Raw genomic sequence first — 16,313 nt, 5'->3', positions numbered from 1 at the left:
TGGCATGACGATTTGCCAGCTTTCTTAGGAGAATCCAGAGTGGGGGCAAGGCTACGGGACTTCAGAACTCAGTGGTTCTCTCTAACAGAGGACCCTTGGGTTCGCAGCCTAATTTCAGAGGGTTATCGGATTCAATTCGATCTCCCTCCCCCCACTCGATTCTTCACCACAGCTCTCCCCACTGCACTAGACAAGAGGATGGCCCTTCAGAGCGCAGTAGACACTTTACTTGCGGCTCAGGTAATCATCCCAGTGCCTTCCACTCAAAGGACCAAGGGATACTACTCCAATCTATTTGTAGTGCCCAAACCGGATGGGTCAGTACGACCCATTTTAAACCTCAAATCTCTAAATCTGATGGTGGCCTACCAACCCTTCAAGATGGAGTCTATTCACTCCGTCATAGCATCCTTGGAACACAACGAGTACATGCTCTCGCTGGACATCAAGGATGCCTATCTTCATATACCAATATGGAGGCCTCATCAAGCATATCTGAGATTTGCTATAGGCAAGGAACATTTTCAGTTCAGGGCCCTGCCCTTCGGATTATCATCGGCACCCAGGGCCTTCACAAAGACACTGTCGATCATTATAGCACACCTCCGGAACCAGGGGGTAACTATAATACCATATTTAGACGATTTACTCGTAAAAGCACCTTCTCCAGCAGTACTGGAACAACATGCTCTGTTGACAGTCCAGACCCTAACCAAGCTGGGCTGGATCATCAACTTCAAGAAGTCATCACTCCAACCAACACAGAGGATCCTGTTCCTGGGACTCTGGCTGGACACAAAGGAGAGAAGAGTTTTTCTGCCGGACGAAAAGATCACAGACATACAAAGGCTCATTCGACAGACCCTGAGTCACCGTCGAGTACAACTACACCTGTGCGTAAAGCTTCTTGGGAAGATGGTGGCAGCATTCCCAGCCATAACGTGGGGGCGCTTCCACTCAAGACCTTTCCAGCTAGACCTACTGAGGAAAGGAGCGGGATCACATCTGTTGCTATACAGACAGATCCAATTATCCACTCGAGCCCGCCACGCCCTATTGTGGTGGCTCCACTCCGACCATCTCAGAAAGGGGCGCCGGTTTGCAATATGGGATTGGATCCTATTGACAACGGACGCCAGTCTTCGAGGGTGGGGTGCAGTAGTACTTCACCTGCGACTTCAAGGGAGATGGACTGCAGAAGAAAGTCGACTGTCGATAAACGTCCTAGAGCTAAGGGCAATATACAACGCTCTGGTGGAAGCACAGGATCTCCTACAAGAGAAGTCTGTAAAGATCCAATCAGACAACGCAACAGCAGTAGCGTATGTAAACCGACAGGGCGGCACAAAGAGCCGACAAGCAATGATAGAGGTCACCAGAATCCTCCAGTGGGCGGAGAATTGGCAAGTACATCTGATAGCCATATTCATTCCGGGAGTAGAAAATCTAGAAGCAGATTTCCTCAGCAGAGAAGATCTACACCCGGGGGAGTGGTCTCTACACCCCGAGGTGTTTCTGGAACTCACAGAGAGATGGGGAACCCCCGAAGTCGACCTAATGGCGTCAAGAAAAAATCACCTCCTGCCAAGGTATGTAGCAAGAACAAGAGATCCAGGGGCCATAGCAACAGACGCATTGGCAATCCCATGGACGTTCAGCCTGGTGTATCTATTCCCACCTCTGCCCTTACTGGGACAGGTGCTAAAGAAGCTAAAAAGGGAAGGAACACAGGCAATTCTAATCGCCCCGTTTTGGCCAAGGAGAAGTTGGTTCTCGGACATCCAACAACTGCTAGCCGATCAACCATACCCTCTACCGCAGAGACACGACCTTCTGCTCCAGGGACCTTTTCATCATCAACACCTAGCCTCCCTCCATTTGACGGCGTGGCTATTGAATCCGACGTACTAAAGGAAAAGGGGATTCCAAGGACAGTCATCCCCACTATGTTAAAAGCGCGCAAGCCATCTTCAGCGGCTCACTACCATCGCATTTGGAGATCGTATGCTGAGTGGTGCACAAGCAAAAGGTGGCCTTTCCGGACATTCAAATTATCCAGGCTCTTATTATTCCTTCAGAGAGGACTAGATGGTGGCCTTCGCCTAGGGTCACTTAAGGTACAGATCTCTGCACTATCAATTCTATTCCAGAGGAGGTTGGCACTCATACCGGAGATTCAAACTTTCTTACAGGGGGTTCTCAGGATACAACCTCCATTCGTTCCACCGGCTCCGCCGTGGGACTTAAATTTAGTCCTGACTTTTCTACAATCAGAGATCTTCGAACCTCTAGAACAGGTTCCGTTAAAATCTCTAGTCTGGAAGACGGTACTCCTGCTCGCTCTGGCATCAGCACGGCGTGTATCCGAGCTGAGTGCATTATCATGCAAAGCACCATATTTAGTATTCCACGAAGACAGAGCAGAACTGAGGACTCACCCGTCTTTTCTACCGAAGGTAGTGTCCTCTTACCATATAAATCAACCTATAGTAGTCCCTTCTTTTCAAGGTGCTCCTACGTCCCAGTCTTCTTTGGATGTAGTTAGAGCTCTTAGGATTTACGTCAGAAGAACTGCACAGATCAGAAAATCGGACTGTCTGTTCGTCCTATACGATGCTTTTCGCAGAGGATGGCCAGCGTCAAAGCAGACACTGGCCAGATGGATTCGGCTGACCATTCGGCAGGCATACATCCATGCAGGGAAGACTCCGCCGTCAGTGGTGACAGCACATTCAACCAGGTCAGTAAGTACTTCTTGGGCTGCCAAAAGAGGGGCTTCTGCATCTCAACTTTGTAGGGCAGCCACATGGTCTTCAGTGAACACGTTTGTTCGCTTTTACAAATTTGACACCTTTGCAACACCGGCGACAAATTTTGGTCGGTTGGTGTTACAGGATCCACAGAGCTCACCCGCCCGGGGAACGGTCTTTGGTACCTCCCCGATGTAATCTCCAGTGTCTCCTGCTGCATGAGAGAGAAAAGAGGATTTTGGTACTCACCGATAAATCCATTTCTCTGAATCAGCAGGAGACACTGGACGCCCTCCCAGCTCTTGATCCTGTTGGTTCTGGGGCCAGTTCAGGCCCGGTCTGTTCATAAGTTTTAATATGACTGTTGTATGCAAGTTGTTATTCCTATCTGTATAATGTTGTTTTTTGTTACCATCTCCTCGAGTAGGACAATTTCCTAACTGGGGAAGGATGGGTCTTAGAGGGGAGGAGCCAGCCTGCCCTGAAACAAATTTAGTGTGCCTAGCTCCCAGCATTCCCAGCTCTAAACCCGATGTAATCTCCAGTGTCTCCTGCTGATTCAGAGAAATGGATTTATCGGTGAGTACCAAAATCCTCTTATTTTTGACCATATGAGTTACATTTTACCAAGGGCATTGGCAAAATAAAAATGTTAAACTATGGATTTGAGAACAAACGATTGCATTACCCAACCCCCAAACGCATCCTATCTGCTTCACAAGGATCTTTGCACTTTTTACCACTATATTTCTAACTCCTAGTTGCATTCGGATAAAAGTATTCGGGCAGAATTAAGAGACCATTTATGTTTTTGTATAAAGTAATCTGAGCGAGAAATTTGTACTGTATTATTTAATGATTTTACTTAGAACATAAATACTTTAATATCATAGGTCATTTTGCATAAACCAGTGGATACCGGCGATCATGCAGTATATAGTATACAGTGGGAGAAACAAATTACAAGCTCTGAAAGCTAATCAGACACCCTAGTAAATTCACCCCAATTAAAGTATTCAGGACAGAGTAAAAACTGACTGCACAAATCTTTTATAAAGCAACACTATGCTGTGTGATAAATGATGCCATATATTTGGATGTGATCGGGACACCAGAAGAGATCGCTGCCAGATTCCAGGAGACCAGAAGATTGGTTAGGTGGCGACGCTTATAGTTCCATGTAGCATGAGTTAGACGAGTTCAAAAGCCCCATCAATATTGGATATTTGCTTTCCAGATAGCTCTTGTGATCAGAGTTAAAGACCTCCGTAGTGCCAGTGTGGTGGCAAATAAGTGCCCAGAGACCTGGAGCTCACCCAGCATTGAGTCTGCATTGTCCTCGGCTCTAGCAGCTTGGAGAACCTGATCCTTAATGTGATAGTAATGGAACCGCATGAGTGTCCATAGGCACATAGTTGAAGCAGATCTTGCCTTATGGTGCGTCAACACGGTTAGATTCCACTCTCTATTTGACCCCTATTCGATCTGTGTCTGGATCTGGGTTACAGTGTTCACATTCGATTTTGACTATGGAACATTGAATGTAGAAAAACCATTGTATGCCCCTTTGATTTTCTATTCGAATTCGATTTTTCCTGTATAAGCAAAATCGAATACAAAAATAGTGCATATATCACTGTGTGTACCCTCTATTAGGTAGGCGGTGGATAGGATCTAGCAGGAAATCTGTAATATGGACAGTAGGCAGTAATTTCGTGAAGAGATCCGTAACCAATTCTGTTAAGTCAGAGTTCAAGACAGATTCTGGAATTTAATCTTCACGTTATTCCGTTGATTGTGTCTTCCAAATCTCCTACCTTACTGCGCAAGGCTGTTGCCTGAAGGTCTTCGTGAAGGGAGAGAAGTTCATTGTAAGATTTGATTACTTCTAATTTATTTTTTAAATGGTCTGTAATCTGACCTATATGGTCTATAGATTGTTGACAGCTTTGCAATGGCAGTTTAAATTCCTGTGAGATATCCAACTTAAAGGATGCTAATAGTTGTTTGAAAGAACCAACTTTACCCCATCTCGGACATCACCACTGTGGTCGATGCAGATGGTTTACATGTGTTACTGATGGCAGAAAGTAGTTTATGTACTTTATCAGTAGGCTTTTTCCCTTAGGGTTTAGCTCATCGGAGGAACCGCTTTTGAGTCTTTCGGTTGTTTGGAGGGCATTACACCTTTGGGAAAAGGAAAAAAGCCAAGTCTGCTGATTAAAACAGATAAGGGTGATGTGGTATAATGACGGTACAGTTCTATTTTGGCCTGTCACATCAAATATTCACATATATGCAGAGCAAAGTTGGTGTCGGGATGTCGATTTACTACCAGGACATCCTTTCCAAGATCACCAGTTGAACTTGAAATAATTGCATTCACAGGTCCAGTAAAGTGGTATATTTTATAAACCGAGCACACTGTGAAAGGGAGTGCATGTAATTACGCCTAGTGACCACAGGATGTGGGTACTGTAGTATAAGATTATACTTGATCTTAAGCAACAGATCCCTGTGTACTTGTGAGAGTTGTAAAAAGTTAGCTTGCTGTTCACTGTATAAAGCAAGTACTGTATATGCAACTTGAATTTTGCTGGAGATAACAATGATAATGTGAATCTCAGAAAACATGCTAGTAGTTTGTCACGTTGCTAATAAGCACAGCAGTAGACATAGGGCACTCGCCATCCCAAAAGTAACTTTTTTTGGAGAGTTAGGACCATGGCTTCATAGTAGCCTATTGTTTGTTTTTAATTCATTGACCAGACTAGGCGTATCTCAGGAGTATTCTGATCAAGACAAGTTCTTTCTTGCTCCCGATCTATGTGCTGTAATCCCAGTTGTGAATTATCAGTAGATAAATTGACTCCTACCCAGCATGTTCTTGTTTGACACCTAGCACATATGGGCGGATGTTCTTTTTTGCACAATGATTCTGGAGACTATCGTTAAGAATATACCATTTCATTCAAGGGATTTTCTGTATTGAACTTCTTGACATCTAGTAAAATCATCAGTCTGTCCGCCTGGGTATTTCAGCCTCACATTTGTTGGTAATTGTCAAAGAATGTTAGCTGAGGGTGACCCTTGGACATTTGGGGTTCGGCACTGGTAACCACATATGCCAGCATTTTTGGGTTGGGTAGCAATCAGTGTTCTGGAATCAATTATTATGTTCTATACCTGTGTGGAAATATTCCATCCCACACTGCTTTACTTCGGTATTCAGGGATGCATTCTTCTATCCACCAACTAAATCTCCATGATGCTGTTAAGTTAACTTTATAATATGGGCTCCAGTGGTCTCATACACCTTATGTGTTCGAAACCCGGTCCTCAAGCCACCACAACGGTCCAGGTTTTACTTATATCCTTGCTTGGGCACATGACTTCTTACCTCCAGTCAATTTAAGTTAGCCATCTGTGCTGAGCCATGGATATACTAAAACCTTGAACTGTTGGGGTGCATGAAGTACCATGTTTGGGAGCTTCTGCCTTAAAGAAAGTGGTTATGCCTGATCACCTTGTGCTCATAATAATATCTGTGTAATTTATCTGTGTTCTGCTATTACAGCAGTTTGCTCATGTTCATTCCTGTGCAGTATAACCAGTTACTGCTGTACATTCATTCTGAAAGCCACATAATCTAACTTTTATTATGGCGTGCTATAGCTTTTGCACACGCAATTAGAGTGTGTTTAAGTGCACTTACTACTCTGTATATTTTGTTAGTAAATATAATTGCAGTGTTTGATATGGATAGAGTTAATATGCTCCCTGGCATTATATTATGAATGTCTGTGATTCCCAACATAAAAAAAATAACCAGTAAGAACAATGTGGAGCGATGATGAAAAAGTGGTGTACTTGTATTTGAACAGCTAATTTGTACATGACATTGCAGCCTAATATGATTTTGTTCGTTTATTTGAAGATACACTACCATAATTTAGAAAATAAAAATGTGACCGTTTTATGTATCAAAAAAAAAAACGTTCTCTGAAGTTTTATGCTATCAACAATCTCCTGCAATAATCTAGCTATGCTATTGAGCCCCATTCCCCAGGTCATTCCTAATTTGGTAATGACAGCGCATAATGTGGTATCATGGTCAAGCCCCATACACACTACCCTTCTGAGCGATATTAGTGTGTACATTCAATATCATTAATCATGTGTGTTTCCATACATCCGTATCGAACACCCCCTTCTCAACATGCAGGTCAGTTTTGGCTTTATCCAATGCCCTGCATATTCAGCGGGTCACTGAACAATATAGTTTACAGTTGTTTGCTCAATTCTGTCACTCCTGGCCGATATCATTTACAAATATGTCGTCTAGTGTATACAGGGCTTTACTAATTCGTACAGATAGAGCGTCCCTCTTCCTTGCAGGGGCTGGCGTTCCCCCGCCGCCAGTAAACTGCGTGTGCGATGCTCGCGCGTCCCTGTCAGATGGAGTCGCCAGTGGGGGCATTCTGGTAATCCCCAGCACTGGCTGAGAGGTGCTCCAATCTGTACTGCTGGTCTGCCACAGTTGTGCCCTACATCTGCCTTATATGTATGCCTTTCTGTACCCCCTGTGGATACTCTGTTCTGCATAACATTTACTGTGCTACCATTGAAACTTTGCAAATCGTCTTACTGGATTTTTTATCCCACAAACTAATGCTACAATATGTTCATCTTTTATGGTATGTTTTTATTTTTGCTACGCATGCTCCAATTTCTTTTTGTGTTTTTTTTTTTTTATTTCTTTACTATTTATGTTCTTGTATTGTTAAACACAGTAAAAAAAGACATGATTTATTTTTCTGTCATACAGATATGCATGGATTTGTTGCATAAGCTGCTTAGTGGAAAACATGCACTCCTATTAAGACGTGCAGGTACGTATACATGTGGTGAATTTTCCTTGTATCTTATACTAATTCTAAACATCTCTATATCATGTAAAATGCCGATTTTTTTTTTGTTGTTGCATAATGTATATTTATTGTACAGAAATTAGTATATGCAATAGTGTTGACTCTAGAACTTTTTTAGGGCAGTGTGCTGACCACAGGGAGGGCACATTTTTCAGTCAGGAAGGTAAATTTTGATTTAAAAGGGCAAAATTATGTACATTTGTAATGCTTAGGCAGGCGTCTAAATAATTGTCCACAGATTCCTGGATGCATTTTTATTCATCAATTTTGATCTAATGTTTACCTTTTTACATGCGGAAAGTATTTGACATTGAAGACTTACATTCAGTAAGTATTTATAATCCATTCATCAGGAATGTAGTTCTACTGTATATTAAATTACAGTATTGTTCGTTCCAGCAACCTGCACCTGTCCCAACTTGTACATTTGAACTTTCCGCCAAGGGTGTCGTTCTCTGCTTTGGTTCTTATATCACTCTGTTCTGTATTTAATTTGAAATCTTTTGCTAAAGGATCCAGATGACAGAACGACACACCATGCAAGAGACATTGCACAGATTGTGAAGTTGCTGGAATGAACACTAAATCCTAGCAATTTGATACAAGTTATATTAATAGTAGTACCATGTGGATGCAGTACGCTGATCATCTAATGTACTGTGTTTCAGCAGGTGATCTAGAGTAATAGATGTTAGGTGGGAGATGTTGAACAAAGAAGGGTCCGACTCTGCCCAGGTGAATGCAGTCTTGTCACTGGCTGTATCTTCTTTGTAGGTGCTGGGATAAAGCTGAAACAGATGCAGTTAGAACATTCAGTCAGTACGTATGGTTATCATAGTCCATTTGCACTGCATTCCTAGTTCTTCAAAGCACAGCTTATTGTTTTCAAAAGAATTGTAAGAAGACAATAGAGTTTTTAGTCTGCTTTGGAGAACTAAGAAGCCAGCAGAAAAGGTCTCTGATAACCTGATTACTGACATATTAGAGCCACTCCACTTCTAACTATGAATCCTCAACCAACCCCCACCCCACCTCCATTTTCACAGTACTCCCCATTTAATTCTTTAAATCCAGGCTCCATGTAGCTTGGGTGTGGGTGGGTGTATGTCTGTGGGGGGGGGGGGGGGGGTGTCCGCTCAGGTGCAGTGTCCTCGGTTGTTGCTCAGAAGCTACAGTACAGGAGTTTCTGATTTGAGATCTTGGTCGTTGGCCAGCTGTGTGTGGGGCTGAAGAAAAAGTGTGAATTATACTTGTGATAATATCTCATACACAGGAAGCGCTTAGATCAAAGATATAAAATAAAAACTTATTATTGTTAAAAAAAACAAACCTAAGTTAAGAAAGCCTTCAATGGATGCTATGACTCTGTGATTTTGATAACCTGTTTACCTTGGGTATATATTAGTCCACAATTGAACAATAAATTTCCTGATTCCAGTAATTTGTAGTTCTTATTTGTAAATAGTAGACTGTATCCCAATAGGTATAATTATTCCAGCCGGAATGGACCGACCACCAATTTGTGTAGCGTATTATATTTGTAAACATTCTCACCCCTCCACAGGTCACTTGTTAAGTCCTTTCAGGAGTTAGATAATAGGAGGTCTCCTTCTCTAGCTGCACTGATCGTATCACACCATCCCAGCTAGGTAAGCACACGGCCGCCTATGATGTAGCCTCAAATTTGTAATGAGGACATATATATATATATATATATATATATATATATATATATATATATATATATATATATGCGATAATTTTGCTTATACTTGCAATAATTTTGTTTCTGCAGAACAAATCCATGGCAGCCATTACTCTAGGTTTAGATCCCATCCCCCCTAGCACTGCCCATCTTGGGTACATACACCTGCTACACCTTTACCTCAGTCTTTTTAGTCTCCATCTTTTATTTAAAAAAAAAACAACAACTGTAAACACAATGGGAGGGTAAATATAGGCTGCCATGGATTTGTTCTGAAGAAGCAAAATTATCGAAAGTATAATTTGCACTTTTCTTCCTCACAAACCATGGCAGCCATTACTCTAGGATATACCAAAGTATAATAAAAAGAGGGAGGGTAAATAAAGTGAATCAGTTCATGCTTAAAGAATATATTAATCGCCACACGTTGCCTGATGCAGCACAGTCTTCCCAAAGTGGGTGGTATTAACATTATAATAACTGGAGAGCGTGTGAACAGATGACCATGTTGCAGCTCCACATATTTTTTCATTGAAACCTGCTCCTTTCTCGTCCAAGAAATGGAAATGGCCCTGGTAGTGTGCTCTCAATTTCTCCAGAACTTCACGATCATTTCTCTCGTAGACATGAGTAATCAATTCTTGAATCCATCTCGAAATGGTTACTTTAGAAGGAGCGTCTCCTTTTTCGCATGTAAAACAAATCGCTGTTTTGTCTTGCGCATATCCTTGACTCTCTCTAGATGGAAATCGCTCTACGAACATCCAATGTTTAAAGTTTTTAGGATTAAAAAAAAAAAACGCAGGCAGAACTACTTCTTGATCTAGATGGAACTTTGATATTCTCTTAGGAAGGAAGTTTGGTTTTGAACCACTCTGTCCTGTAGAATATTCAGAAAGGGTTCTTCTGCCCATAAGGCCTGTAAGCAAAGAAGTAGTGAATAGGAAAAACACAGCGCTCAATGTAAACTATGTTAAAAAGGTGTTAATGAACAGATGTGAACAGATTTTCAAAGATACAAAACCAGATCGAGCTTAGCAGGGTCGATAGGTGTATTGCATACAATGCTCCAGATCTATCCAATCCACATTCTCCCCTATTTAAAAGCACAGGGGAGACATAATAAAAAGCAACATGGTGCAGGTCAATAAAGTAAAACAAATATTTAATCTGACAATTGCACTTACAATAAAGTGACTTGATATAAAAGCATGAACAGTGTGTCACTGGCAAAAACAGCAGGCATGCGATGTCATCAGGATCGTCCTTCAGTCTGGGTCCCTTGGTCCGGGGGCAAGGGGGGCTCAGTCCAGGATTATCCTCTGCTTCACAGCTGTTCCCACAGGTCCACACGTCAGGCTGGTGTTTAAAAAGCACGCTTTTTCATAAGGCCTGTAGTTCGCCCACTCTTTGCTGTTATAGCGGTTAGGAAAACAACCTTCCAAGTTAATTGTTTTTACTGTATTTATATCTAGAGGTTTGAATGGAGATGACACAAGTGTATTGAGGACCAGATTGAGGTCCCACGGAGCAAGTAGAGATTTCATCCTAGGACGTTCTCTTTTAATTGCCTGGCAAAACATCTTCATCAGACCATCTTCTGATAATCTTCTATCAAGCAGCACACTAATAGCTGATATTTGTACCTTGAGGGTTGAAGTAGCCAGGCCCTTCTCGAAGCCCTCGAGTAGAAATTGCAGAATGCAAGCGGTACCAATTCGATCTTCAGGATAGAAACTAGACCATTCCAAAAAAGTTCTCCAAATTCTATAGTATATATTAGAGGAAACTTTTTTCCTGGCTTTCATCAGAAGATTCGTCACTCGCTCGGAAACACCCTTACTCATCAGTATAGCCCACTCACCTTTCAGGCCGTTAGCAGGTTTGAATGAAGTAGTGGCCCTTGATGCAACAGCGTGGGTGACATTGGTAGTTGCCATGGCTTTTGTATGGACATCCTCAGTATTGTGGGTTAACTTTTTTGACCAAAATGGTAGGATAACTATCACCGTGGCTTGTTCCCTGATCTTTTTCAGAGTGCTTGATATCCTGGGAAAATGTGGGAACACATACCCAGTTCTTACTGCGGCCAAGAACTGCATCCTATTGCATCTTTCTTCCGAGAGAAAAATTGAATGTCACTATTAAATAACACCCCTAGAAAAATCAGCTTTTGGCATGAAACTAATCGACTCTTCTCCTGATTGACGATCCACCCATGTTCTTAAAGGACAGCTATAGTTTTTCTGACCGCGGATCTTACTATTTCTTCTGTTCCTCCACAAATCAGTAGATCGTCGAGATATGGCCAGATCGTCACCTCCTGCATTCTTAGATATGCTATCACCTGATGTCTTTTGCACCAGAAACATCTGAGAGTAAAGGCCCTTTTTCTTTTCGGGTGAGGGAACCCGCTCCTGTGCTCTTGATTTTAGCAAATCTTGAACTATTTGCTCCAAGGGAATAATCTCTTCTCTTTTTGAGGTATCTTTTGAAGTGATCTTCTTTTAGTTGGATTAGTCTTGAACTCTAAATGGTAACCTTGTGACAGGACTACAAGTGTTCACTTGTCTTGTGTTGAAGCTCTCCATAGGGTTACAAACTCTTTATTCTTCCACCGACCGGAGAGAATCCGGGGAGACTAATGGTCAAAACCTACGGTAGCCTCTTCTTGCGGGTTGCCGAAAGGACTGTCTCGTTGAGCCTGATGAAAAACGATGATATTGTCTTCACGGCCTGAAGCCTCTGCCATTGTTGCTTTGGAGATTGCCTTCTATAGCGTGGTCTCCTATCCTGTGGAAGCCTTGCTGATTTGCCACAAGACATTCTCTGGATTAATGATTCCAACTTACTACAAAATAGAAGAGACCCCTCATATGGTAGAGATAATAAACAACTTTTAGAGCTTGTATCTACCGCCCAAGTACGCAACCATAAAGCTCTTCTTGAACACACACCTGCTGCCATCGATTTTGTAGCATATTCAACTACATCAAGAGAGGCCTCACACATCTAATCAAAATCTTTGATCAAGACTGCAAGATTTTTCAAAATATATTGCCTGGAGATCTTCTCCAAATCATTCACCATGTTGTAACCCCCAACATCTAAGGGCTCTAGAAGTAGAGTCCATTGCCACGCCAGCCTTAAGTGATACTGCTGACGCACCATGAAGTTTCTTTAAAGAACTTTCAATTATTTTATCCATTACATCTTGGAGGTTGGCTCCATCCTCTAACAGGATAGTGGTCTTAGACACTAACTCAGATACTGCAGCATCTATCTTTGGTATTCCACACCAGCCATTAAATCCACTGTTTATTGGGAACATCCGATTAATCCTTTTAAAATTGCTAAACTTTTTATCTATGCTCTGCCATTGTGTAGACATTAGACCATTCAGCAATTTATGCACAGAAAAGATCTGTTCTTTTTAGACCTGTCTTCAAACAGTGGATTCTTGCTATCCACCTGTACAGTCTATTTATACTCCATATTTCTCGCTCTTTGTATCTATGTTTTAACAGACTCTCCACAACATCCAGATTAAATGACCTTTCACTTACCACAACTTAACCTGACTCTGAACCTGTCACAATGTTCCTCCTCAAAGAGAAAAACTGGTGAATCAGCCCTATAGTCCATATCCGGACTAGTCTGTGACCTAGACCTCTTTGATCCTTGCCATTCCTTTAATTCCATTGCATGAGTTGCTGGCTTTGTTTAGACTGCTTTTCTGTCCAGAATTCTTGGACACACTAAAACAACAGATAAGGCCGATCACTAACTAATCTTAGCAAAATAATTTTATAACGAGTGCCTCTGAGGACTTACCTCTCCAATGCACTTAAAGGTTTTGGGGAGAAGTACTTTTATCCTGGTCCATGATGAAGCTGTGTTGTCTCTGGTGCCACAGGGTAAACAGGTAGCTTCCTAGTGGTGTGTGGCGCCATTTTAAAGCCCTTTCAACTGTTGGAGGCTGGGCGCATGCGCAGAATGCCAGGAGGGAGATGTATCACATCTGCCCAGCTAGTGGCGGCACATGCGCAGATCACTTTAGGAGACATCGCCGTGTCACTTCTGCCACACATTTCCGCCCTTCCCACGCTGACTTTGGTTCTTGCGGTGGGGGAAAATGCGCTCCAGCCAGCTATGTGCCACTCTGGCTCTGCTGTACTGTCCAGCGTCTTCTTCCCTGGGCACCACCCCCTCTGGCACTGCTACACGGAGGCGCATAAGCCTGGAACACTGAGGTAAGCCCTCCATTAAAATAAAACTTCACTACCTAGTCTAACTGAGACAGGAAAAAGACAGAGGAGGTGTAAAGAAGAATGATGTATATGTACCAAAGGTGGGCTGAGCTAGAGAAAAAAAAATACCTGTCTAAAGCTGGGGGATGGAATCTAAACCCAGAGTAATGGCTGCCATGGTTTGAGAGGAAGAAAATAACGGATTATACTCACGATAATTCCTTTTCTTCGGAATACTTCATGGCAGCCTTACAATCCCTCATCTTCTAGTATGTAGACAGGTAGTTTTTTTCCACATGACGCTAGGATCCTTCCCTTGCTCCTCCTCCTTATGGTATATCTGCTCACTCCCCCTGTTCCCCCTCAGTCTTTGAATGTCTCCTCTGGATCCTAGCCATGAAAAAACACAGAGGGAGGGTATATACGGGCTGCCATGAAGTATTCCGAAGAAAAGGAATTATCGTGAGTATAATCCGTTATTTTCTCCTTCATACTTCATGGCAGCCTTACAATGGGACATACCAAAGCATAAATGAGAGAGGGCAATACAATACCTTAGGACATGACTCTACTGAGAACCTGTCTCCCGAACTGTTCTCTAGACACATCCAATTCATAATGTTTGGAAAACGTATGAATAGAAGACCACGTCGCTGCTTCACAAATGTCCTTCATGGACACTCTTGCTTCCTTAGCCCAAGATACAGACATTGCTCTTGCCGAGTGTGCCCTTACAATTCCTGGTAATTGTCTTCCAACCTTCTTATAACAGAATGTAATAGTCTCTTTGACCCATCTGGATAGGGTTTGCTTTGATGGCATAAATCCTTTTCTTATGCCTAATGGATTGACAAATAATGTTTCCGAATGTCTAAATGTTTTGACTCTGTTCAAATTAATTGATACTGCTCTCACCACATCTAAAGTATGAAGATCATGTTCCTTTTTACTTGATGGTTTTGGATAGAAGGATGGAAGAATGATTTCTCTGTTTATATTAAAAGTTGACACTACCTTTGGTAGAAAGGATGGATTTGTTCTGAGCACTATACGGTCCTCAAACGTCTCCTGCGCCCAAAGTGCCTGTATTTCTCCAATCCTTCGAGCTGAAGTGATGGAAATCCATGTTAAAAATTTCAATTTTTCTCTATCTAATGGTTCAAATGGAGGCCGCATAAGAGCATTAAGAACCAAATTCAGGTCCCCCTGAGGTACAATTGATTTTATTCTTGGTCTTATCCTTCTCATAGCTTGAAAAAATCAAGTAATTTTTCTTCTGCTAGTTTTTTATCTAACAAAATACTCAAAGCTGAAGTCTGTACTTTTAGAGTTGAGCTGGCTAAACCTTTTTTGTAACCATCACCTAAAAATTGTAGGATATCTGAAATTTTCCAATTGTTCACATCACATCTATTCTTGCACCATTCAAGGAAGGTCCTCCAAATCCTATAATAAATGTCGGAAGTTACCTTCTTTCTTACTTGAAGAAGGAGTTCTATAACATATATTCTGAAAGACCTTTATTTCTCAATAATCGCCTCTCAATCTCAACGCCGTCAAAGCCAGTTTTTGAGGATCCTGGTAGTAGATGGGACCCTGACTCAACATGTATGGGGATGTCGGTAAGGTCCAAGGTTCCTCCAGCGCCATCTCTAGAACCATCGGGAACCAAGATCTCCTTGGCCAATAAGGAAGAATCACTATAGCTTGCACTTTTTCCTCCCTTATTTTCTTCAACACCTTGGATATTAGAGGGAAAGGCGGGAACACATAAACCAGTCTGAACTCCCATTTCTGAGACAAAGCATCTATCCCTGATGACCGTTGCATCTGATACCTGGAAAAATACTGATTCACCTTCTTGTTCTTGCTGCTTGCCATAAGGTCGATTTCCGGTTTTCCATATCTGAACTATCAATTGAAACAAGGAATTCTGCAGCTCCCATTCTCCTGGACATATTACTGTTCTGCTCAGAAAATCTGCGGTCTGATTTTCCTTGCCCGGAAGATAGAAGGCTGATATCGATTGCAGGTTTGCTTCTGCCCACTACATAATTTTTTCCAATTCATTCAACATTTTTGTGCCTCCTTGTTTGTTTATATATGTCACAGTAGTGATATTGTCTGACATAATTCTTACATGAGAATCTTGGATTTGATCTTTGAACGCGCACATAGCTCGCCATACCGCTCTTAATTCTCTTTGATTTTAGGAAAGTTCGCTTTCTTGAGGAGACCAGGCTCCTTGGCAAGTCTTGTTCCACGTATGAGCACCCCAACCTACTGCACTTGCGTCTGTGGTGATGATGACAAATTGAGGAATTTCTAGAGATGAGAATCTCTCCTTTAGTAGATTTTCGTTCCACCAGCTTAGAGAGTCTTTTGCTTCTATTGGAATGGTTATGAAGTAACTTTGCGCCGTTTGATGTCTTGCATACTTTAGCAGACTCCACTGAAATATTCTCATCCTCCATCTGGCCCAAGGAATAATTCTGATAGCAGATGACATCATTCCCAGAAGACTTACTGCCTCTTTTAGCTGAATCTGTTTTCTTGTTTGAACGATATCTATTAATTGTTGTATTTTTGCACAACGTTCTTCTGACAGGGCTACTGTGAATTCTGTCGTGTTTATTATTACTCCTAGAAATTGGATAATTTTTGACGGTTGTAGTTG

General features: G+C 42.0%; 1 protein-coding gene across 2 annotated transcripts in view; it reads left to right on the top strand.

Moving 5' to 3' along the window:
- The window catches only part of TOPAZ1 (testis and ovary specific TOPAZ 1), a 106,311-nt gene that overhangs the window by 34,684 nt on the left and 55,314 nt on the right, over positions 1-16,313 (top strand). For both annotated transcript variants that reach the window (XM_083188630.1, XM_083188631.1), the window contains exon 6: positions 7,579-7,642. In XM_083188630.1, coding sequence (XP_083044756.1) covers positions 7,579-7,642 — 64 coding nt within the window. The remainder of the gene's footprint in view (positions 1-7,578; positions 7,643-16,313) is intronic.

Source organism: Crinia signifera, chromosome 5 (assembly GCF_055691185.1).
Source record: "Crinia signifera chromosome 5, ASM5569118v1, whole genome shotgun sequence".
Taxonomy (NCBI): Eukaryota; Metazoa; Chordata; class Amphibia; order Anura; family Myobatrachidae; genus Crinia; species Crinia signifera.
Note: the sequence above shows the minus strand (reverse complement) of the source record. Positions and strands in the feature narration are given on the sequence as shown.